Genomic DNA, 25,569 nt, shown 5'->3' on the forward strand with positions numbered 1-25,569 from the left:
TATTGGATTCAACACAGCTTTCTGTTTTCCCATGCAGGAAACACAGTGAGCATTTGAGAGCAACTATAAACTCTTCCATTCTCTGAAACTTCATGAAAAACTCAGCTCTAAAAGTTAATCACTGCAGGCAGAACAAGACTAATGTCCACACAGGTGGAGAAAAGGAGGCAAAGTCATGGTGGCCAAGCACAGACTGTCAAAGCAGCAAGATGAGGAGGTAGTTCCTGCAAACAGTGGCCTGAATTAGGGGGTAACTGCCCAAGTAGGATGAAGAGGGCACCATATGGGGATAGGAGGCAAACTTGGCATGGGGGAACAGAAGTGTGGTAAAGAAGAGGTGTGGCCCTTGCAGGGTGTGAAAGCCCAAGTGGAGTGGAGAGTGCCACCAATTTAGGAAAGATGACTTGGGCTATGCAGCATTGGTTATATACAGAGGGATTAATCAGATAAGCAGATATAAAAAAGATAATGAGAGCCTGTCTCTCGCTGTCAGAAAGGGAACTACAAATACGGAAAATAAAATATATCAAGAATGAATCCTTATAACTAGATTAAAATTGGAGGTATTGGTGTAAAATCATTGTTGTAATATATATGCAAATACAGATGATATAAAAACGTGTGTGTGTGTGTGTGTGTGTGTGTGTGTGTGTGTGTGAATATGATTAAACAGACATTCTCCCTAGCTCTGCTCATACAGAAGGTCTTAGATAGTGATACCTCAATAGCAATGAACACATCTAATGACGAGTTACTGTTTTCTAAATATAACTTTTTCTACTAAAAGGAACCAGGGCTCATTAGAGAAATAACTGATTCCAGGGCTGAGCCAGGTAAAGTACAAGACAGTCAGAATGTTTTGTTACATCAGAAGCAAAGAGTTGATCAAAACGATGTGAAGATGTCAAAAGGGCACAGAAGCCAGCTTGAAGATGGTCCCATTCATCAAAATCGGGTAACTCATGCATCAAAACAAGTAATGATAACATCGGGCTAAAACCCACATCCTAAAATAAAAAACAAATTCATACATGAATAAATTGAAAGTTAAAGTAGGATAAGGCATGGGATTATCAGTCTCAAAGACGCTCCCCACAAAACACTTATTAATTACATTGGAAAAAGAGTGATTTTACAGTGAAGAAGCTGGACGGACATTGCCTTAGTGATCAAAGAGCACAGCATCATTAATGGGACAAATAAGTATCATGTACTACCTAAAAGGAATCAATGAAAGGATCACAGTAATGCTTAAGTGATATTCCTTTCAAAGATTGATAATATAAATCTAAGCATAAGGAAATATGAAACAAGTTAAAATAGGAGGCATTCTACAAAATAATCTGCAAATGTAGAATGATCATGAAAGTCAAGGGAAGATGAAAGAACTTTTCCAGACTGAAGGAGATATCTAACTAAATACTGTCAAAAAACATTAGAGAACACTGGTGAAACCTGAATGGGTCTGAGCATGTGATAATAGAAATGTATCAATAATTTATTGATATTGATGGTTGTACTATAGTTATCTAGGAAAACATTCTTGTTTGTAAGAAACACAGTATTCAAGTGTTATTACATTTACGATTTATTCTCCAATGGTTCAAAAGAAATGTAGGTCTTTGAAGTACTTGCAACTTTTCTGTAAGTTTGTCCCTTTGAAACAAATTTAAAAATGTTAACACTTCGAATCACAACTCTTCCCTACTTGAAACCCTTCAGGGGCTCTCCACTGCAACCAGAAGAAAACTCAAGGCCTACACGTTCTTCGTCTGCTAGTTTTCAGTCCTCATGCTATAGTGCTGCCCCTCTGTCCTTCATATTCCGGCTACTTACAATCTAACAAGGCTCCTGGAACATGTGAATTCATTCTCATTTCAGAGGATCATGGCTTTTCCTCCGTCTTCCAACACTGGTGCTCCAGAATTTGGATCAATGGCCCCTTATAATGATTCAGCTCTCTTCTCAAGGTCATCTCCTCAGAAAGGCCTTTCTGATCACTCTAGACACTTCCCCTCCTGGTATTCTTGATCATATTACCCTGTTTTATATTCTTTATAGCACTAATCACGGTCTAAAATTATCATATTCATTTAATTATTTTTATTTATTTTCAGTCTCCTTCCACTAGAGAATAAGCTCCTAGGGAGAGGGACTTTGTCAGTCTTCTTCACCGCAGTATCTCCTCCACCTAGGGCCTGGACGTTGAAGGAGCTAAGAACTATTTGCTGATTGACTCTCTAGGACTCGATTTTCCCATTTACAAAAATGGGAACAAATTACTACGTATCTCATAGGATTAGACATTGGCTGATAAATGCGAATGCTTAGCATAGTGCCTGACATACAACATGTACTAAATAGATGTTAAATATGATTATAAAATGAAAGCACTAGTTTGGGTCTAAAAATTCTCTGAAAGTTGAATGGCCATCTGATTGGGGCATTGACACCACCCCCCCTCAAATTGACTATTGACTAAGCTTCACCAGAGAGAAAATGCTTACTCTCTGAAGTCTACTAATTATACAACTATACTTCATTTTATTGTACTGTACTTTACCGTGCTTTGCAGATATTCCTTTTTTTTTTTTAAACAAATTGAAGCTTAAGCCTACCAGCATCATTTTTCCAACAACATGTGCTTACTTCATGTGTGTGTGTCACATTTTGGTAATTCTTACAATACTTCAAACTTTTTCATTATTATCATATCTGCGATGGTGATCTGTGGTAAGTAGTCTTTGATGTTACCACTATAATTTGGAAGGGGAGGAAATGTGTCCATATAAAGTAGTGAATCTAATCCATAAATGTGTATGTTCTGACTGTACTACTGACCATTCTCCTGTCTCTGTTCTTCTCCTTCCTATTCCCTGAGAGACAATAATATTGAAATATGGCCAATTAATAAACCTACAATGGCTTTTATGTGTTTAAGTGAAAGAAAGAATTGAGCGTCTCTTACTTTAAATCAAAAGCTAGAAATGAGTGAGGAAGGCATTTCGAAAGCTGAGATTGGCTGCAAGCTAGGCCTCTTGCACAGAACAGACAAATTCTGAATGCAAAGAAAAAGTTCTTGGAAGAAATTAAAAATGCTATTCCAGTAAATATATGAATTATAAGAAAGAAAGAAAAAAAAAAAGCCTTATTTCTGATATGGAGAAGGTTTTAGTGGTCTGAATAGAAGATCAAACCAGCCATAGCATTCCCTTAAGCCAAAGCCTAATCCAGAGCAATGCCCTAACTCTTCAATTTTATGAAGGCTGGAAGAGGTGAGGAAGCTGGAGAGAAAATGTTTGAAGCTAGCAGACGTTGGTTCACTAGGTTTAAGGTTTAAGGAAAGAAGCTGTCTCCATAAACATAAAAATGCAAGCTGAAGCAACAACTGCTGATGTAGAAGTTATAACAAGTTATCCAGAAGACCTAACTATGATCATTGACAAGGATGGCTACATTATAAACAACAGAGTTTCAACGTAGACAAGTTTTTTTTTTTTTCCCCTGAGACAGACTTTCGCTCTTGTTGCCCAGACTGGAGTGCAATGGCACTATCTCAGCTCACTGCAACCTCCACCTCCTAGGTTTAAGCAATTCTCCTGCCTTAGCCTCCCGGGTAGCTGGCATTACAGGCATGCACCACTATGTTTGGCTAATTTTGTATTTGTAGTAGAGATGGGGTTTCTCCATGTTGGTCAGGCTAGTCTCGAACTCCCAACCTCAAGTGATGCGCCCGCCTCGGGCCTCCCAAAGTGCTAGGATTACAGGTGTGAGCCACTGTGCCCAGCCAACAAAAGTTTTATATTGGAAAAAGATGCTACCTAAGACTTTCATAGCGAGAGAGGAAAAGTCAATACCTAGCTTCAAAGGACAGCCTGACTCTCGTTAGGAGCTAATGTAGTTGGTGATTTTAAGTTGAAGCCAATGCCCATTTACCATTCTGATAATCCTAGGGCCCTTAATAATTACTCTAAATCTACTCTGCCTGTGCTCTATACCTGAAATAACAAAGCCTGGATGATAGTGTTATCTGTTAATAGTATGGTTTACTGAATATTTTAAGCCCACTCTTGAGATCTACTGCTCAGGAAAAAAGATTCCTTTCAAAATATTACTGTTTATTGTCAATGTACTTGGTCACTGAAGAACTCTGATGGAAATGTAAAAAGGAATTATCACTGCCTTCATGCCAGCTAATGTTAACTTCCATAGTCCATGGGTCAATGAGTCATTTGGACTTTAGAGTCTTATTATTTAAGAAATACATTTTGTAAGGCTGTAGCTGCCATAGATAGTGATTCCGCTGATGGAACTGAGTAAACTGAAAATCTTCTGGAAAGAATACACCATTCTAGATTCCATGAATAATATTTGTGATTCATGGGAACAGATCAAAATATTAACATAGGAATTTGGAAGAAGTTGATTCTAACTCTTATAGATGACTTTGAGCAAAGGGTTCAAGACTTCAGTGGAGGAAGTAACTACAGGTGTGGCAGAAATAGTAGAGAACTGTAATTAGAAGTAGAGCCAGAAGAGATGACTGAATTGCTACAATTTCATGATAGAATTCGAACAGATGAGAAGTTGCTTCTTATGGATGAGCAAAGGAAGTGATTTCTTGAGGCGGGATCTACTCCTGGTGAAGATGCTGTGAGTATTCTTAAGATGACAATAAAGAATTCAGAATATTATGTAAACTTTGATACAGCAGTGGCAAGTTTTGAAAGGATTGGCTCCAATTTCAAAAACAGTCCTACTGTGGGTAAAATGATATCAAACAACATCGCATGCTACGGGGAATTCACTGTGAAAGGAATATCGATCTATGCAGCAAACTTCCTTGTTCTCATATTTTAAGAAATTGCCATAGCCACCCGAATCTTCATCCACCACCACGTGATCAGTCAGCAGCCATCAACATAGAGGCAAGATGCTCCACCAGCAAAAAGATTACAGCTCTCTGAAGGCTCATATGACCATTAGCATTTTTAACAATGACATATTTTTAAGTAAGTTATGCACATTTTTTACACATAATGCTATTCCACATTTAATAGACTATAGTGCAAACATAACTTTTATATCCACTGGGAAACCAAAAATTTCTTGTGTCTTGCTTTATTGTGGCAGTCTGAAACTGAACACAGTATCTCCAAGCTATGCCTGTAATAAATCAAAATGAATTTAATTTAATGATATTCAAATGGGCTAGAGGAAAACTACTGGTTCTCTATTTTGTGGAAATACAATTTTTGATTTTCAGTACTAAATTATTTATACTTTAGGCTAGGCCTGTAATCCCAGCACTTTGGGAGGTCAAGGCAGGCGGATCACTTGAGGTCAGGAGTTTGAGATTCCACCTGGCCAACATGGCAAAACCCTGTCTCTACTAAAAATACAAAAATCAGCTGGGCCTGGTGGCACAAGCCTCTAATCCCCACTACTTGGGAGGCTGAGGCAGGAGAATCGCTTGAACTAGGGAGACGGAGGTTGCAGTGAGCCAAGATCGCACCACTGCCCTCCAGCCTGGATGACAGAGCTAAATTCTGTCTCAAAATAATAATAATAATTGTTATTACAATTATTATTTTTACATTATTATTATTATTACAATTGTAATAACAATTATTATTATTATTTATACTTTAAATGTTTTATAAAACCATGATGTATTATCTAATACTTTACATATTCATACTATAACTTAAAATTTTTACTAACACAAGTCCTAGATTTATAAACACTAATTCATCTTCAAAAAAAATTCTTTAAGCACAATTTCTGCATGTCAATGGATAAAGAATAATTAATGTCTGATTAAGGACACAAGTTAAATAAAAGTGAATCAAAGCCCTCTCCTGGCTTCTAATTCCCAGTGGGTTACTGCTCCAAGCATTATGAAATATTTATTACGTGCCCAGGCAGGGCCAGGAGTGAAAGAGATATATAAGACAGATCCCTAGGACATATTTCTTATTAACAAAAAGTCTAAATTAAGAAGAAATTGAATCTGTTTTGAGTTTCTATATAGGAAAGCTATTTAAACTTTCTATCTATGGCAGGTAAATCCCATAAAACACACCACAAATCCAAAGGACACCGTAAGTAGAATTTCTTAAAACCCTGAGAAGAAATGACTGGAATTTTAAACTACCCCTTTTACTTGTCCATCTGTTACTTTTTCTGTTGCAGTTAAGGCAACAGAAAAAAAAAATCTTCCTAGAGAAAGACACAGAGCTTAGTCTTTCTTTAGAAATTATCTGCAACACTGTTACACTGCCTCTCTTTCTCCAGTCTTTGTCTTCTTCCTTCTTCTCCCCTTTCACCCTCACCCACCACAAACATACACAGGCCTATTCATCAAGACTGTACATTTATATGTTCTACTTTCAAATTAGCAACCCTTAATATGCAGTTACTTCCCTAAGCAAATTTCACTGGTGAAATTTTGAAAATGGTACAGTATTTTTCACCTCACCCTCTAATATCTCTTGACAAGTTTTCTGGGTAACGGTTACATGAGTCATTCAGTGTTCAGGTTTGTGTTCATGACAGACATGCTGCTGTTGATGAATTTCAAAAGAAATGACTAAAAACACACTTGGGCAGGGTGGTCAAAATATGTGTAAGAAATGTGTGGTCTTTAAAATGATTTGGAACACTTTACCTCTAGTTCTTATTAATTTGTTTCTAATTTATTCCTTATTAGATTCCATATTCCATATAAGAGAGCTTCCACAATTGTACTCTACAAGTTTAAAGACAGAAAGTAAAGACATTGGTGCAATGAGAAAGTGAGAGTAAGGAAAAAACAAGGTAAAGTTAAGGGTGAGAGTTTGACACACACAAGACACACTTGACAGACACAAGTGGATCAGAATTGGGGCTCTCAATAGTTTAGTAACTAATGTAAAAAGTGAGATAAATGGGATAAGATCAGGTATAAAACCCAAGATGTGTATAAGCTGAAAACACACTAGCTACTCAGGAGAAATGCAACCGTATTGCTGGTGCTATAAACGAAAGCTTTCTCATGCAGTCTTATAAAAGAAAAATATAAAATAGTCAGTGCTGTTGATGTTTATCATAAATAGATTTATGGTTCTCCTTAAAATGTCCTTCTGATACATCAGTGGTACAACATCGAGTGAGTTGAGTTAAAATAATTCCATAGGAGTCCAAAGCGCAACCTCTGAATAGTCTGTATGAATTCATATACAATTTAAAGTATCTATGCAACTGCCTAGAGCAACCGGGTAGGGCAAGTGGGGGTGGTCACTACACAGCTAAAGCTAATTGCTGCCTCGCTTTTTCTTTTTTCTTATTTTAACACTGTGGAGGTCTCACAAGCAGGACTGCAGTTAACACTTTCTAATCTTTGATCTAGAAGAATGAAACTAATATATACGTCAAAGAAAGTTGCTTTAACATTGTTTATAGAAATATTTACAATCTAATCCTGGTTAGGCACTGGGCTAAGGTTTCAATATGCTCATTTAACAACACTTTACGGAAGGTATTACCCACATCTCTCATAGTTGAGGAAACTAAAGTATGGAGAATGTTAAGTAAATTGGCCCAGAACTACAAAGGCAGTAAGTGACCTCTGCCACAAAATGCTGTGCTTTAAATTATACACAACTTTGCAACTGGGATTAAGACCTTATATTAAATACTTTATAGAGACTGCTCTATTGTGAAGTGCCAGGGGCACAAAAATAAATGACAGAGAGAAAAATTCAATATAGTAAAATTCCAACCAGAGATCTCAGGCTCAACAGACTCTTATTCATAAGGCAGATATGGTGATTTTTGCAATTTAATCAAATATTCATTACTATCCTTTACAACTTTAGGAGAACACAGTTTTGCTTATGTACCTACCACTCAAGCCAATGAAGCCCTGAATGAGAGGGCTGCCTGAGAAGACACAGAGGGAGAGGAATTCTAGGCACTCCTTTGTGCTTTCTTCTGGGAGAAGCTGGCTGCTGAGGGCCTTCTTGATTACGGCATCACTCAAGCACCATTCCAAATTCCCAGCCAGCTGTGTGTGTACAAACCCACTACCCTGCTGCACTGTCTGTGGCCAGTATTTATTAGTATTCTACCCAGAATCCATCCTCTACTCTCCACATTACTTTCTGGAAAGGCCAACGTTTTTTTCAGGTATCTGTCACAGGGTGTGTCTTGTAGCTGATAAGTAAACTCTGATGGCCACATTAGCACTCCATGTGACTGGTTTGATCCTGAGTTTTCACAATTCTGACCAACAAGTTTTGAGGAAATGTCAGCCAGGTGCCTTTTAGGATAAACTGATAAAAGGAAATACGCAAGAAAAAAAGCCTCTTTTCATCCCACTGGACATTGTCATGTTCTTTACTGCTGTGTATACATGTGTGGATGGATGTGTATCTGTGTGTGAAAGACAGACACATAACTGCAAACAGACAAAAAGAAGCAGAGTAGAAAATAGATTATGTTAGGAAATGAGGCATATAGAAAGGAATAATTTGTAAAAAGTTCAGGAGAGAAGTGAGCCAGAAAATACTTAAGAAAAGGAAGAAGCAACCTTCACCCCGATCACAAGAAAGGCTTGCTATGCCAAACTTATTTCTTTAAAGCTTCCTAGAATTAGAGAGAAGGCAATCTTGCTCTGTGCAGCATTTAGTACACTACCAAGATGATCTGAAAATTAATAACCTCTATTTAAGGATGAGAGTAAAACACCAGCCAAAAATAGCATGTCATACTGAATAAGGACCAGCTTGAATAATCTGGTATATGTTTGTATCTACTGAATGTGGCTGTGCAAAATTCCAGACTATGATGATCTTATGAAAATGCATTTCTTTGCTCACATAAATATACTGCTAAACAGCTATGGCATTATATCTAGATCCAACTTTCCAATTCTATGCACATATTGCTAAATGTCAAATGTATTCATATTCATTTATATTTGAATGCTGCTTTGAGTGAAAAACTATAAATCATCCATTCAGAAATAAAAATAAAATAGATATGCAGTATTATTTAGCAGCACAGATGAACCTTATTTATTTTACAGTTAAGCAGTGAAGTGAATAAGCATTTTCAAACAGAAGCTCTGACTCTGAAAACTTATAACAAAATGGCAAAACCCACAAGTTTCTCCAAACATATGAGTTTCCTCATAACCTCAGTCATTATTATACCTTTATCATCCCCGTCAAAAATTATGACTTTCACAGGACACTATTACATTGAATATCTTCTTTATTGGAGCACATAATGCAACTCAGTTACTCTTGAAATATTGTAATCATATATAAAATTGTTTTTTGAAATGCCTCACAATTGGAGAAACTGTTTAAAAAGTTCGATGACCCTAATCAGATCTGTTTAGTTAATCTTACTGGTGCAATGATCTATCACCAGACAAAGCTACATCAAATTCTTTTCCTTCTCCTCATCAGACAAAACTTCTGATTCTTCCATTAACATTAATCTCTTAATGTTGAAATATGCCAAGGCTCTGACTGGACTTCTTTCTTCTCTCTTTTCTCACACTTCAAAGACCTTGACAAATCTCATAGCTTTAATACCATCTATTTGCTAATAACTTCCAAATATATATCTTCAGCTGAACCTATGAATTTTTACATGTAACTCCGTACCCAATAGCTCCACTGGGTGACTAACAGGCAAATCAACTTTACCTTTCCAAATCTGAGAAACTTATCTTTCCCATTAAACCTGTTGTTTTCAAAGTCTCCTCATCTCAATTAATGCCAACTATTACCTTCCAGTTGCTCCGTCTAAAACCTCAGAATCATCCTTGCCTCTCCTTATTGGCTCACAATCCACAGCCCACCAAATAGCAAACAGCTCTTCCTATGAAATATACTCAGCTTCTGACCCTTTAACATCACTTCTGCTCTGGTCCAAGCTATTATGTCTCACTGGGAATATTTTAAGAGCTACTCTCCAGCTCTGGCTTTCCTCCATCCCATGCACATACCACATGTACATCATCTTGTGCTTTCTCCAAGCACAACAATCATCTTATAAGTTAAATATGATTATGCTACTCCTTTGTTCAACTATTTTCCTATCTCACTGAGATATATAAACCTTATAAAGCTCTATATGGTCTAACCCCTGGTTTCTTCTCTGACTTCATTTCCCACAACTCTTCTACTTGCTCACTCCATTTCTGCAACACTGGCCTTCTTGCTTTTTCTGGAATGTACAAGCACACTTTCATTGTGCATGTATTGTCCCCTCTGCCTGAAAGGCTCTTCCCCCAGGTATACATATTACTCACACATTACCTCCTTGGTGACTATTTTACTGACACCTAATTCTAAATTGCACTGCTCCTCAACACTCTGTCTCCTCCACACTTATCACTATATGACAATATATTATAAATTTTAATTATTTACTCTTTTTTTTTGACCCACTAGAACATAAGCCTCATGAGGACCTGGTTTCTATCCCCAGTGCTGGGAACAGTGACATTCATATGGTAAATAATTAACTTTGCTGAAAAGTTTTTGTTGAATACCTCTACCTTAAATATCATCTTATAAATATGTAAAGTTGCACATCTCCAAATTTCTTCTTCACTTTTTATTCTGTAGCTCAGTGTAGAGAGCCACGATCTGCCCTGCTGCAAGTTAGAAATGTTAGTTATTAATAACTTGAAACATTGGCTGCCCTTCATTATTTAAGTGATGTGGCTTCTATCCTCTGCCTACCTCTTTCTCATATTAACTCGTCTCTGCAACTCCACTGCCACCTCTTCAATTCAGGTTCCTACTGGATCCATACTGAGCAAAGGATAAAGTACATATTTCTCAACCTGACAGATAAGGCCTCCTTTCTACCTGACTATAGTCCACCTTTAAGTCACATCCCCTCTTCCTCACTGTACCCTCCCCTCCACACACCAATCTGGTTTAATCAAGTTAGCAGGCTTTTTGAGCTTCTAAAGCTTTTCATAATATCCATTCTACCTGAAATATTCCTTGTGCTTTACAATGAATAACTCCATAGCCATTTTATACGGACCAATCTCAAATATTACCTCTATACTGTCATCAAAATGACAACAGCTAACAACTACTGAGTACTTACTATGCTCCAAGCAATGTATTTGCATTATATAATTTAATCCTTAAACAAGCCTATTAGAAAGGTACAAATAATGTTCTCAACCTATACATGATAAAATGAGGCTAAAAGAAGTTAGAAAACTTGTCCTGGGTCACAAAATTTAATAAACAGGTGAGCTAGGATTTGATCTTTGATTTATCCAATTCCAAAACTTAGACAACAAAACTCACATGAACCGCTGAACTGACCTTCAAATGAATATTCCGAATGTCTTTACTGACTTAGGTAATCCTGAAGCCATTAATTTTATGGCTGTGAGATAAGAACTACAAACCACAAACTCTGAGAAGGAGCCACTTTGCAACTAACCATGTAATGTATCAAGGACTCTCTGTCAGATATTATTTTAGTTTGCAGAAAAACACATACCTTTTGTGGGTATATCTGTGTGATAAGAAAAAGTAACTGTAATGCCATTATTGTTCATTTATAGTAAATGCAGGATTACAGGCAAGGTAAAAAGACCAGAACCCTTGTATTTACATGCCACAAAACCCACACGAAGGTCACCTGATACAGCCAAATGTCCTCTGGAGTGTTATATAACTGCAATCTTTCTACCCAATAACTATAACTCCTCTAACCTTTGCGTTTCTTGCTAGAGCTTCATTTCACTGACCTTTTTATTATCAGTTGCTTTGCTGGGTTTGCACATAGCATCCCACCCAAAGGTGACTTCGATGGAGCCTCTGAAGGCTGCCCCAATGTCTCCACAGAAATGGCCCCAGGGTTGTCTCCAAAATGGCCCTGTCTGAGTTGCCATGGTAAACAACCAGGCAGATTGCTATATTCAGTTCTCTGCCAGGGTCGCCATGGTGACTGCAAAGGACGGCTCCTTAGAAGGACCTCACAAGGGCACGTTGCCATGGTGACCCTATCCTGCATATTTCTAAGCAACTTCCTTTCAGTCTTTCTGTGACCAATCAAGGCCGGTTCATTTTTAGAGTAACTCTGGTAGGTTCCTCCCGAAGATACCATCATAAGACATAGGGATTTTAAAAGTGAGAAGGCCTATAAACAAATTAATTATTTGAAAATATAAACAGTTCCATTCACAAATCATTAAATCAGTCTGCATACATTTTAGGAAAAATTTGTTTTGATGATAAACAAAAACATACCTGCAATGTCTCTGTTAAATGTGTCTGTTTTGAAACTTAATCAACTGAAAGTATCTTACAGAATATAATGCAGATAATTAAAGTTTCAAATTTTTCCAGTCTTACAATGTAGCAGCTACATGGGTATTAAACACTTTATAGTAGACATGACATACACACCCAAGTGAAATCATAAATATATACTGATGATTAAGTTATAATAAAATATCAAAATCATTCTTATGCAGCAAAAGACAAAATATTTGCAAGCCCAGTGGAAAAATAAATGTGTGTGTGTGTTTTTTTAACTGAGTTGGGAAATCCCAGCCATATTTGGACCCAAGCTATTTTCTTCCTTGTGCTTTTGTGGTTGGAACAATCCCAACTAATCTTCCTTTCATTTTAAAACATGAATATAGGCCATTCTTAACATATGCTTGGTTTTTCAGCCATGCTATTATTCTCCTGAAACTTTAAAATATTCTACTGTTCCTAGTATTTCATCAAGAGCAAAATTTTGTCTAACCACTAACTTCAATATCCTTAGTTACTTAACACCTAAAAACAAATTCTAAAATTCAGAAGATGCAATTACAATTTCTATACACATGTACAGCCTTTCAGTCAATTCTAGTTGACTCTTAACTCTATATATATAGTTAAGAAATATATGTATATATGTACATATATGTATTATATATGTACACATATGTATATATATGTTTCTTAACTATATATATTGAGAGCATTAGGAGTCTATTTCTTATTAAATGGAAAAGGTTAATCTGGGGTTCTCTCTAAATCATAAAGATGATTTTTCCTTTGAGCACTATTTCCTCTAGTTCTACATTTTCTGTTATTCTCTCTCACAGATTCCTTTCTCCTACTCTGTCCACAGCAGCCCACCACTCCCCACTCACATTCCACTGGAGAGAACAGAATTTCAGTTAATATACATAGTCAAGAAACGTGAGAATAATTCATAGTATAATAATTCTAAGTTGCATACAGACATGCAAGTTAGACTTCGTAGACACAAAGACTCTTAGTATTTGTACTCATCTTTTACTGGTTTTCACAATATTAATTAAATAATGAAATAATTGCACAGTCTGATTTTGTAGAGACTTCATGCTTCAAGCCTTCAATATGCTTGCACAAATCAGAGTAGTCACTATGGTTTCCACTCATTCCTTCACTACATATTTATTGAGTGACTACGATGTGCCAGGCAGTGCACAAGGGTCTGGGAACACTCTAGTGAACACATGAAAAAAAAAAAAAATTCGGCCCTTAAGGTGTTTCAGTTATGGAGAGGGAGAGAGAAAAATATATAAAGAAAACTAATTAGGAAGTCATATGTTAGGAAGTGATTAAAGTTAGGGAGACTATTAAAGCAGGGAGGGGGGATGCAGAGTCCTTGGCCAGGTCAGGGCTGAGGAGGCTGCAACAGTATAGATTTACAGGGACGTTTCAAGGACTCCCCAACTCACCTGATGTAAGTGCACTCAACATTATATTCAATAACAACCTAAATCCTTAAATGTAAAGGAAAATTTAAAAAATATTTCATAATGCACACAGTAGAAGTTCATTAGATTAAAAGTCCACTTTTCTCACTTCTATACCTGCTTTTTGACAGGCAGCACTGTCTGAGGCAGACAAGAGACGTCATCACCTCCGATCCTATTCTGCATTTCAAGACCTATATATAAACTTAGGCAAATTACTCTACCTTTCAAGTGTCTTCTCACTTTTAAAATGAGAATAATTATTCCAACCTGACAGTATTACTCTGAAAATGCAAAGATACTAAAATATAAATATAAAACTACCATGGGTAAAATAATCTATATCTAGAATTTGCTTTAGAATACTTCAGTAAAAATTTAAACATGAGGAGAGACAATAAAAAAAGGTGAGCAAAATGTTGAGAATTAATGAAGCCCAGTTATGAATATATGAGAGCTCATATTATTAGATCTCATTTTGTTTGAAAATTTCCGTAATAAAATATCTGAAGGTAAAGATTAAACTTGCAAACACAAAGATATTCACTTTCACAAAAAGTTTAACAATACTCAGAAAAAAAGTATAGAGGAACATTAATGTATTTTATATAAAAATCTCAAAAAACTAGAAAAAAGTAGATTTATTTACTGAGTACTTACTAGCCTGGAACAATGCTAGCATTGCCTTTCACACTTTCTTCCAATACATTATCTCCTTTTTAAAAAATTATACTTTCCTAATAGTATGAGATGAGACATAAGTCAGAAAGGCAGAAAACCATCACTGTTAAGCTTGTAGACTCACATGGTATCCAATGTATAACAGATTTTAGGAAGAAATTTTACGATAATTTGCTGAATGCTTAGAAATAATCATGTAAGAAACAATTATGTAAGGACATTGCTAATAAAAATTTTAGACAATGAATTCTATATGATTGTATCAAGAAACTTAAAAACTTACCAGATCAGTATCTGTCTTTTTATAGGTCAAAGCTTCAACTTTGGAATCCAGTTCTGCTTGTATTTGGTCTCTTCTTTTCATAACACCCTTTACATTAAAACACACAGATAAAATAGGATGTACTTAGTTTTAATAATCTTTCCTATAGCAAAAATATATATTTCAGAAAACAAACAGCATCTCTTCCTCAAGCCATCAGTCATTTGGGGATATAATACATTTTAAAAGTTTTTATTTTTTTAATCTCTAAAAACTAAATTGAAAGCAAGTATATAAGAGGGTTTTTTCCTATAAATGTTTCAATTAGTTTTCCTAATGCACATTTTACCCATTTAAGCATTGTATATATGCACTACATTTGATGGAATACTCTAGGCATGTACAATTCTTCAAAAATAGTAAAGAGCAAAACAAACAAAAAATAGTAGAAGCACTGGAAATATATACTACAGCATAAACTAGTGGCAGGTGGGATGTCACATGGACCATAATCTGGAAATATCTACACTCTGTGGCAACCTTCTTACCTGACTCCAAAGGGATAGATAATCAAACAGGAAATTATGCTGGGAAATCAGAAAACTGAATTATGCATTCATATCCTAAGCATTGTATTTTTGCTCAAAATATAAAATATTCATTAGTTAGCCAAGCTTTTGATGAGAAATCATAGCCTCCTCTTTGACTGATAGGAGTTGTATCTTTTTTCTTGATTTCATGTTTCAGAGTTTTTAAACTTAAAGCACCCATGTGAAGAAATTGAAGTGCAGAATTCATCTACATCTTTCATTTTTGTTGAATTTTTACAATGTCTTTAAGTGATTCACATTTCTTCCGAGACATGTAACTTAGACTTGAGCCCAGGAGTTCCAGGCTGTAGTGAGCTATGATCATGCCTCTGCACTCCAGCCTGTGCAACAGAGCCTGTTAAACAGACGTTAAACAGGTTAAACAGCCTGTTAAACACACACACAAAAAAAAAAAAATCAAAGGAAACTAACATTTTTCCTAGTTGCAAAGAAGTCCATAGAAAACTCAACTAATTTCATAAATTCCTTTATATTTACCTCAATGTTTAATTGCCATTAATGTCAAGAAAGCCCTCCTTTCTTTGACCCAAATGACTCACTCTCTAACTCAGTCCTATTTATTTAAAGTCTGTTTCAAAAAAGATGAAGTACTGGTTTTCATATGCACAAATACATTTTAAGTAAAAGGTTGCTTCAGAGGACAACTGGTGAAAATTACATGAAATTAATCATTTTTATGGGAGGATTATTTTTCATTATTTTAGCTCAAATTGAAGAGAATGTTCCAATATCAAACAGGACAAGAAATGCAATACAAGTACTATTTATTATACCCTGGGAGTCTAAAAATTAATTCAATCAAATGAGGACCTATAAAATAATTCTATTATAATTTTTCCATATCCTTAACAATGTAATACTTCAATTACATAATTTCCATCTCGATATAATATAAAAGAAAACACTAATTAATGGAGCAGAACATACAAATCAGATCTTCTTGAAGATTTACACAAGGGGGTGACCAATAATGAAGTGAAACCAAAGGATGTAGCCAAGGAAATGGATAGAGAGAGGCAAGAGAATCATCAACAGTGAAACATCGAAGGCCTTTGGTAAGGAAGAAGCTTTGTTTACAGGAGGACTCCAATAAAGTTAAGCACAGACGAAGCCTGAAATGTCCGTGCAATATTTAATGACTCTGTCAAAGGAAACCTAAACATGATCGACGAGAGAGGCAGATCTCATGCTGAACGACAAAGTGAGCTTTTCAGACCAAAACAAGGACAAGTTTTTTAAAAAGAAAAAAATTGAAAGAAATTCCTAGAAATCAAGGGTACATGTCCAAAGAGACCATGGTTCCAATTATAAAGAATAGAAAAAAAGAGCTATATCTGAATGCAAGCTGACTCCTTCCCTCATCACCATCCTAAAACACCAGAGACCTGAGGGTGCCAATTTGCTTGTGCAAAGTATTGTAGGCACAGAAAAATACTGGATGAAAAACATTAGCTTTGCAGATAGCATTGCTAAATTCCAAATATCTGGAAACTTTAACTTGAACTGAGGAAGTAAAATGCAAAACTTTGATACAAGAGGAATAAAAGCCTTTTCAAGTAGTGAAAGAAAAACATTTTAACTTGAAAGATTTCTTTTAAAAGCAACCAGAAGGCAGAACATCAAGATCCGACTCAAGTACTTTCTACATAATGGTACTAAATATATTGCTAAATCAAATGTACCTAGAAGCAGGAGAGCAGTTCTTTCATGAAAAGAAATCCCCAAAGCACTAAAAAATTTTAAAGTAAAATTTCAAAAGGTTTGGAAAAACTAATCATATTCCCTACGTAAATTTTGATTGAGGATGCTTCCTGTCTATGTATAATCTGATAAATTGTTGGTGTTGCTATTGAGTATTGAGTATTCCTGCTTTTTAACAAAGGATTCTTTCCTTCATCTATTCAGGCACACAGTGAACAAATTATTTATTGAACATCTACATGCAAAACAACCTGCTAGGACAAAAAGATAGTAGTTTTAAAGAAAAGAAATGTAGTCGCCTTTACAAAGCTTATAATCAGGTTAAGGGACGGAGGTAAAATTCGAATTAGGTGTTCTTACCATTAACATTTCACTATAAAGCACGTACTCATGTACAACAGGAAGCAGGGCCTCTGAGAGTCCAGACATCCGCTTTTCAGTGGCCTTACAGCATCTGTCAATGCAGCCGGCAACATCCTTTAGAGTATCAACCAGATCCTCTTCTGACGCTGACCACAGAATATGAATTGGGCCATATTCTTTCATTTCATCAAAATATTCTTTAAAAAAAAGACTTAATAAGCTCTTCAATATACAAAAGTTTTCAAAGTACTTGTATCTTAGATAGTAAGAAAGGGCATTATTTCTCTTACAGTGCACATATTCTTACATAAGAACATAAGAAAATGGATATCATCCTTCATTAAATCAACCGGCCATCAGTTTGCCCAGGTCAGTATTTGAATGACTACTGTCCAAGTGTAATCAATAACAACATTCCTTTTCATTGTCAAAAATGTCTTGGCTTGACAAATAAATTAAATGACCGTCAAATCTATTATAGACTTCTGCCTACCACACAACTGTATTTGAGTGCTTCATAGGTAACATGCCCTGGAAAAAAGCTTATCATCTTCTTTCTCCCCTTCTTCTGACTATATATTCTACTTAGTGGTAACTACTATCCATAAATCTAAGCAAAAAATTGGGAGGTTATCCTAGAAACATACTTACACAGAGCCAGTCAATCACCAATTCCAAAATTTCTAGATCTTAAACTATCCATCTACCTACCTATGTACTTATCTTCACTTTCACCACCATCAGCACCTCTAATCTGTACCACTTCAAGGGTCTCCTAACTATTCTCCCTCTATTTTTGTCACAGTACAGAAACACTGACTCTTTGTAGTTAAATTAGAATTAGTTAAATTAAACCTTTATCATTAGTCCTCACTGTCTGCTTCTCCAGGTCCAATGTGAAATTCTCTGCCAAAGATTTTAACTCAAGTCAAATTGCTTGTTCATTCATGAATATCCCATGATTTCTCTTTAAAAAAGCATTTGCACATGTCCCTCTGCCTTGTCCTCCATTTCTATCACCTGACAAACTACTTCTAATCCTTTAAATTTCAGTTCAAATAAATCTCTGATTCTGTTCCAAAGGATTCATAGATGCTTTGGCCCTCAATGAGCCCATCATACCTATCATAATTTTATACTTCTATTAAAGCATTATCCCACTGTATTATCGATGTCTTATAACTCAAATGCTCTTGGCCACATACTCCTTAAAACAGGGACTGAGTCTTACTATTTTGCTATCTCAAACCCTTATGTGTAATGAGTTCAATAAATATTTTCGTATCAATGAAAGAATGCATATATGAGTAACCAAAGACCATTCAGTTTTTGATACGCTATATATTCAAAAATTTGGATTTCATTTTAAAATGTGAATATCTTTACAACTTAACATTTTTACTTTCACACTTAATTTTCAGTAATGTATAGCTTTTTGTGTAGAAAATGTATAAGCAGTGAGCATTTTTTGTTCACTATCCATATAAATACAATTAAATTGTCTATATTCAGCCATCTTACAACTCATTAGGATTTGCTGATATCTGTCATATTTCTCTAAACAATTAAACTATTAAAACTTTAAAAGTTTGTATTAAATAAAAAGTTTAAAAATATGAAATTTAAAAACAATGGAGATACTAGTTGTATCTAGTATCTCCTCTATAGTCCTTCCAAACTCCACCTTCCTGATCCTAGGCCTGTCTTTCTGGTAAATAATGACCATACTGAACTAATTTCTAGAAAAGAAAATTTTCCACTTTCTTTTCTCAATTGAGTCAATTGAGAAATCTCAAATTTCTCAATGTATGTCAATGTCTGTCATTAAACCTGAACAATATTTATGTTTATATGCAAAGCTGCCCTAAAATTCTAAACTGCACTTACATACCATTCAAATCACATCTGTATGCAAGCATTTAGTTAGCTGCACTGTAATTTGTCTGTTAATATACATATTTCCTAACTAGACTGTGAGCTTAACAGGTACCATCTTAATTACTCTTTGATACTCACTGTTAGCTTATAAAGCTCTTAACTACCAATAGTTTCCAGAGATCTCTTTGAATTGCCATACCACCTAACTACGCAGCCAGAATCTACTTAATAGAACTGGAATCACAGAACCTAGTTAAAATAATTCACCTCTTCAGGTTAAAAAAAAAAAAAAGACAAATAATAAATGTAAGGGCAAACCAAGGAGGTTTAAAACAAATTATTATACTATATTCAGTCACTACAGTAATCTCATCAGGTGTCAACGCATGAATAAAAAAGGTAGAAAAGGGGCAAAGTACATTCAGTTATAAGTTTTTTCTGTATCTCTTTTTAAAACCAATCAATTCTTAATAAAGCACATTTTCCTACACCATTCCAAATCTTATGTTCATTCGTGTTTTTTTTCAATCATTGAACAAATTTTAATTGAGTGCTTATTATGATTAAACACCATCTGAATACTAGAAATAAAATATTTCCCAGCTTATCCTGATGGGCAGTACAGTTAAGTAGAAGTCAATTAACAAATAAGCCATTAACTTAGGGACTTTTGTTTGTCTTTATGTAGTTCCTGATCTCTAATAACAAATTATATTAGGAAATTTTTGCTGACTCAGTTATCTATTTTTTAATGTAAGTAAATGCAATTAGAAAATTAGTGAAAAAATCACATGATTAGAATTAGAAAAAATTCATCATAAATCCTGACTTATAAACTAAAAAAAAAAAAAAAAAGAAAATAGGAAAAGAGGCAGATTTTCCAATACATAAATCTCTCTGCCATACTTTGACAGTATAATACAGAATACCTGTTCCCTCCAGAAAAAAATAATTACCAGAAAATGTGAAAACCTATTTCCTGAAACATCACTTCTTTGATTCTGAGCTCTGTGCCATGTTGAATACAAACTTCATAAAACTACATCCACAGTCGTAAACTCAGGGCTTACCTTACCACTATTATCTATGAATGGGAAGTAGAGCAGCTAGTGATTGATAAAAGTGAAAATGGAGACTGGCCATAACTACCTTTGAAATCATTTAGGAATCACAAATGTCCATAACATGGCTGGGAATAAGCCACACTTTGAAGCTGACATTCTAACTGCATGTTGCTATACTACACGAACAAATGTGAAGATTCATTAGAAACTGAACAACTGTGAAAACACATTTCAGTAATTCTACTTACCCCTTTCTTCCTTATAAATTCTCTGAGATATTTTATCTATCAAATTTATTTTCTGGCTAAATAGTTCAATAAAGTTATTCATTTCCATGAACTCCTCTGGGCGGTTTTTAACTCCTCTCATTGAGGATGCAACAGCTCTGACTGTTTGTCCCATCCTGCTTAGCAATCCGGGACCTTGCTTCTTATGAGAAGAGAGTTCCTAGAAACAAAAAACAAAATATTTCTAGTGAAACATGTCTCAATATTCCGAGACTCAATACAAAAAGAAACCTAATTAGGAGAATAAAATTAAGATAAAATGGTTTCATAGGCATTTAGTGTTAGCTTGAAGCAGATGAGCTTTATTAAGGTACAGTGTCCCAAGTGGCAGCCTCCTTGATAATATTCCCTTTCACAGTACTCATGTAAAACAGGTATACAGTCGTTCCTCAGACCATAAATCTTTAAAAGAACAGGGTTTAACAGACAGAATAGTGCTCAGTGAGATACTAGAGAAGACAAGGATAATATGACATACCATCTATATTTTATAACAGGAATTTAATGGAAAATGATTGAGATAAGATTTCTCAGGGCCTAAGTTATACTCTGAAAAATAAAATTGGAAAACTTCATTAATTCTTTAGATGTAATAGTAGCTAACATTTATTTAGAGCTTAATACATTCTGGGCACTATACTGACATTTTAATATACGTAATTTACCATAAACCTATGAGGTAGGTTTTATTATTTTCCTCATTTTACAGAAGAAAATAGAGGCACAGGAAAGTTAAGTAACTTGCTCAAGATCCTAGAGCAATTAAGTGACAGAGCAAGAACTGGAATCCTGGAAGTCTGATTCCAGAGACTTCATTATTAAGCACCAACTTGCTCTGCCCACTTAAAGTCATTAGGGTAGTTTGTCAATAGATACTACCTGACTATAGCACTACACCCAAATGAAGCGGGTAAACTGTGACACCGCCTTCACTGGCTGGTTGTCTGCAGAGAAAATTTTTAATAAGAAACGTAACTAGTTATTTCATACTTAACCTAGGAGGAATAACTATAGACTTGAAAAACAGATAGAAGAAATCCTATAAAAGAATATATTACACACAAACATATCCCTTGAGAAGTATGGCATAAGATAAAAGAACAAATAAAAACAAAAGAAAGGACAAGGGATTCTAATAATGGTTATGGCCTTTGTTGAAACACAAGCTTGGGATCAAATAAAATACTGCTGACTACCTAATCTACAGATAAAAATATCATATATTATTTACCCAAATATTAAATAACACATTGTCTATCTTCTTCCAGGTTTTCGTTCCTGAATATCTTACGGAAAATAATACATACAAAGTAAACTTGTTTATTTCCAATTCAGCGTGATTTTTTTTGTGCCAATAACAACAGATGCCATCCTTGACCAGGCAACACATCCATCCAAGAGTACTACAGCCTCATTTGATAGAGTAAACATTATCAGAGACAGCTCACGTCACAACTGGCAAGCTGTTACTGAAACTGTTGACTGTAGAGAATATTTCTAACAGCTTCTAAGTTCTGAAGTCAGGCCACATATTCATTTCACATAAGTCACAAAGGGCTTCCATAGAGCAGGACTATCTGTCAAGATTGAAATGAACCACTTTTTAGCTTCCACCACTGGCAATAACTGAGAGATATAAAACTCAACATTTGTCAGTAACTGTTTAATATTGACTCTTTGTCCTATCTGGTATCTTTCTTGCAGAGTTATAGCTTTATAGAATAAAAGAAAAAACAAGTAGAATGGATAAGGTTTCCATATTAGAAATTAGGCACTCTCCCACTTAGATAATTAAAGGAAAAGTAAGGAGATTATATTATCTGTCCATCCATCTGTCCATCCATCCATCCATCCATCCATCCATCCATCCATCCATCCATTCATCTATCTCCATTCATCCATCTACCCATTTAATAAGGACTTTTATCCTAGCTTAAAAAGCCCTGATCCATTATTACTCAAAATAAAGTAGACCCTTGAACAACACAGGTGTGACCTGAGCAGGTCCACACATGTGGACTTTTTTCAATAAATGTATTGGAAAATTTTTTGGAGATTTGCAACAATTAAAAACAACTCACAAACCACATAGTCTAGAAATGTAGAAAAACCAGAGAGAAAGGTATGTCATGAATGCACAAAATATATGTAGATACTAGTCTATCATTTACTACCCTAAAATGTATATAAATCAATTATAAAAAGTTAACATTTATCAAAACGTGTGCACATATTTTGGCTCACATGCCACCATTTGCAGTTGAGAGAAACATAAACAAACATAAAGATGCTGTATTAAATCAAAACCGATTAAAATTAACTACAGTACACACTGTACTACTGTACTATTTTTGTAGCCCTCCTGTTGCTATTTGTGGCTAGCTGAAGTGTTGCGAATATCCGCTTAAAACGCCATGTGACGCTGATCATCTCCGTGTGAGTAGTTCATCTCTCCAGTAAATCGGGTATAGCAGTAAAAAGTGATCTCTTGTGGTTCCCATGTATTTTTTATTGTGTTTAGTGCAATACTATAAACCTGAAATAATACCATGGGACCCATATGAAGTGCCACTAGTGATGCTGGAAATGTTCCCAAGAAGCAGAGAAAAGTCATGGCATTACAAAAAAAGTTGAATTGCTTGCTAAGTACCATAGATTGAGGTCTGCCACTGTCATTGCCCTCCATTTCAGACTGACAATTCATCTGGTAGACAGACAACATAAACTTATGGTATCAATAGATACAGTAGGATACTGTTAGTGTATTTTCTCTTCCTTAGGATTTTCTTAAATAACCTTTTCTTTTCTCTAGGTTACTTTACTGCAAAAAATACAGTATATAATACACAAAAGATATAAATATGTGTTAACCAACTGTTTATGGTATAGTTAAGGCTTCCAATCAACAGGAGGCTGCTAGTAAAGTTTCTGGGGAATTAAAAGTTACACATGGATTTTCAACTTCATAAGGGGTTGGCTTCCCTAACTGCCATGTTGTTCAAGGGTCAACTATAGTGTCAATAAAAGAAATACATTTATAGCTGTTCAGTATTTGCTATTTATGCAAGAAGCACCCTGACATTAAAACATTAAAGAGAGAGAGAGAGAGAGTGTGTGTGTGTATGTGTGTGTGTATGTATATATATATACGTATGAAGATACAAGATTTCTGTAATATTTATATGTAGATTTGACACAGGGTTATACCTGAAGGATAACTCTCCAGTGTTTCTGAAAAATTCCATCTCAATTCAAGTACACCACTGCGTGATTTGTAAAGGTAAACAAGAGGAAGAATACAATCTACTATAGATCTAGACACCCAAAGATTATATGAGTATAAATAAAAATCATTTACCCAAGCTTGTGCAGTGAGAAAAATTTTGAAGTCTTCATTAAATGTTAAAGTTGGATGATCAGCAATTCGGTTCAAAAATTTATGTAAAGCCTTCCTGCGTGTCTCAATGAAGTCATCATTAAAGCGTTCCACCATTCCTTTTACTATAAACTTTTCTGGCAATGGCTAAGGCAAAAAAAATAAAAAAGGTATTCGAGTATTATTTGCCATAGGTTTATAAGGAATTCTATGCTTTTCCTTTTTGGAAGACTAGTTGAACATCTGATCATTTCTTATAAAAAAATTTTTTTTTAAATTCACAATTTTAGAACCAAAAATGAGAAATCATAACACACTATGAAGAGTTTTTTTTAAAAGTGTACATAGATTGAAACATTTAGAAATACATGTTATTCCTAAGATAAATGAATTACAGTGAATTTAAGGTCTGAAATTAGGTTTTAGGCATTCAAAAAGACTCACTAGAAAACTGGTAGCTATTCAATGAAAAAAAATTTTTGCAAACTTACTGGAATAATCAGAGTGGGGTGTGCTTCTTCCAGTTTTCCCTTCAACCAAAGGAAATCTTGATACCGTCTCCTAACTTCAAATTCACTGGAGTCAAATTCCCCACGAGATGTCTGAAGAAAGTAGGAGAAAATAACAGCACATCCAGTATAAGATAGAAGATATTTGCCTAATGTTATTTTAGACACTGTGAAATAAATGGGTCTCTAAGAAAAATTAACAAATCCTAATTATTCAGTGTTTGTCAGCCTGTAATTTTTTTTTTTTTTTTTTTTTTGTCATCTATTCATGTAGCAGATGAAACAAAGCAAACTTTCTGGTATTTCCAGAAAGAAAGCAAATATCATACTTAAATTTAAAATCCAAACTGAAAAATCTGTCTTACAACAACCATCTGCCTTCCACAAGATTTTAACTACTATTATCTTTGGCATGACTTTCTCGCTAACAAGCAAGTGTGTTCTGAATTTAGGTTTCAAATATATTTCTTTTCTCAAGATGATTAGAATTCAGAATTTGAGGAAAGTCCTATTTTTGCAATTTGGAAAATAACCTGAATGTAACTGAGAAAAATGTTTTCTTGGAATTTGCTCAAATGAATTGCTGTGCTAGGATTTGCTTTTGGTATATGAAAATTCTAACATTTTAGAGTGATTTTACCACTGTTTTAAAAGAAGTAATTAATAGACATTTGATATGAAAAGAAAATCTTCCTGTCATTTCTCAAAGAATTTTATTTTGGGTTATATGCCTAAACTCCTAAAAATTAAGCAAATACATTAAAATATCTGTTCTCAACAAACCAAAAATCCATGCCAACACATATGACAAGAAGAACATGGGTACAATATCAACCTCATTTCTATTGCCTGAGTCCCAAGTCAAAGAAAAAATATGGGTTATCTAATGCATACTCACCTCTCATAAGAAAACAGTCACTCACACCAATACCTTATTTAACTGAATTTTTGCATATTAAAAATTACATGCAGTAATATTTAGGTTGAGATTTTCCTGCAGAAGTAAACATGGAATGACACACTGCATATATATTTCACACTCACCAGAAATATCAATCACCCA

The 25,569-nt window shown here is 34.9% G+C and overlaps 1 protein-coding gene across 2 annotated transcripts in view; it reads right to left on the reverse strand.

The window, feature by feature from the left end:
• The window catches only part of LOC105485449 (sorting nexin 7), a 108,355-nt gene that overhangs the window by 51,011 nt on the left and 31,775 nt on the right, over positions 1-25,569 (reverse strand). For both annotated transcript variants that reach the window (XM_011747805.3, XM_071074422.1), the window contains 5 exons: positions 24,489-24,599; positions 23,980-24,144; positions 20,583-20,781; positions 17,390-17,589; positions 14,739-14,825 (listed from right to left, as the gene is read on the reverse strand). In XM_011747805.3, the coding sequence (XP_011746107.2) occupies positions 14,739-14,825; positions 17,390-17,589; positions 20,583-20,781; positions 23,980-24,144; positions 24,489-24,599 (762 nt within the window). The remainder of the gene's footprint in view (positions 1-14,738; positions 14,826-17,389; positions 17,590-20,582; positions 20,782-23,979; positions 24,145-24,488; positions 24,600-25,569) is intronic.

The sequence above is a fragment of the Macaca nemestrina genome, chromosome 1 (genome assembly GCF_043159975.1).
Source record: "Macaca nemestrina isolate mMacNem1 chromosome 1, mMacNem.hap1, whole genome shotgun sequence".
Lineage (NCBI taxonomy): Eukaryota > Metazoa > Chordata > Mammalia > Primates > Cercopithecidae > Macaca > Macaca nemestrina.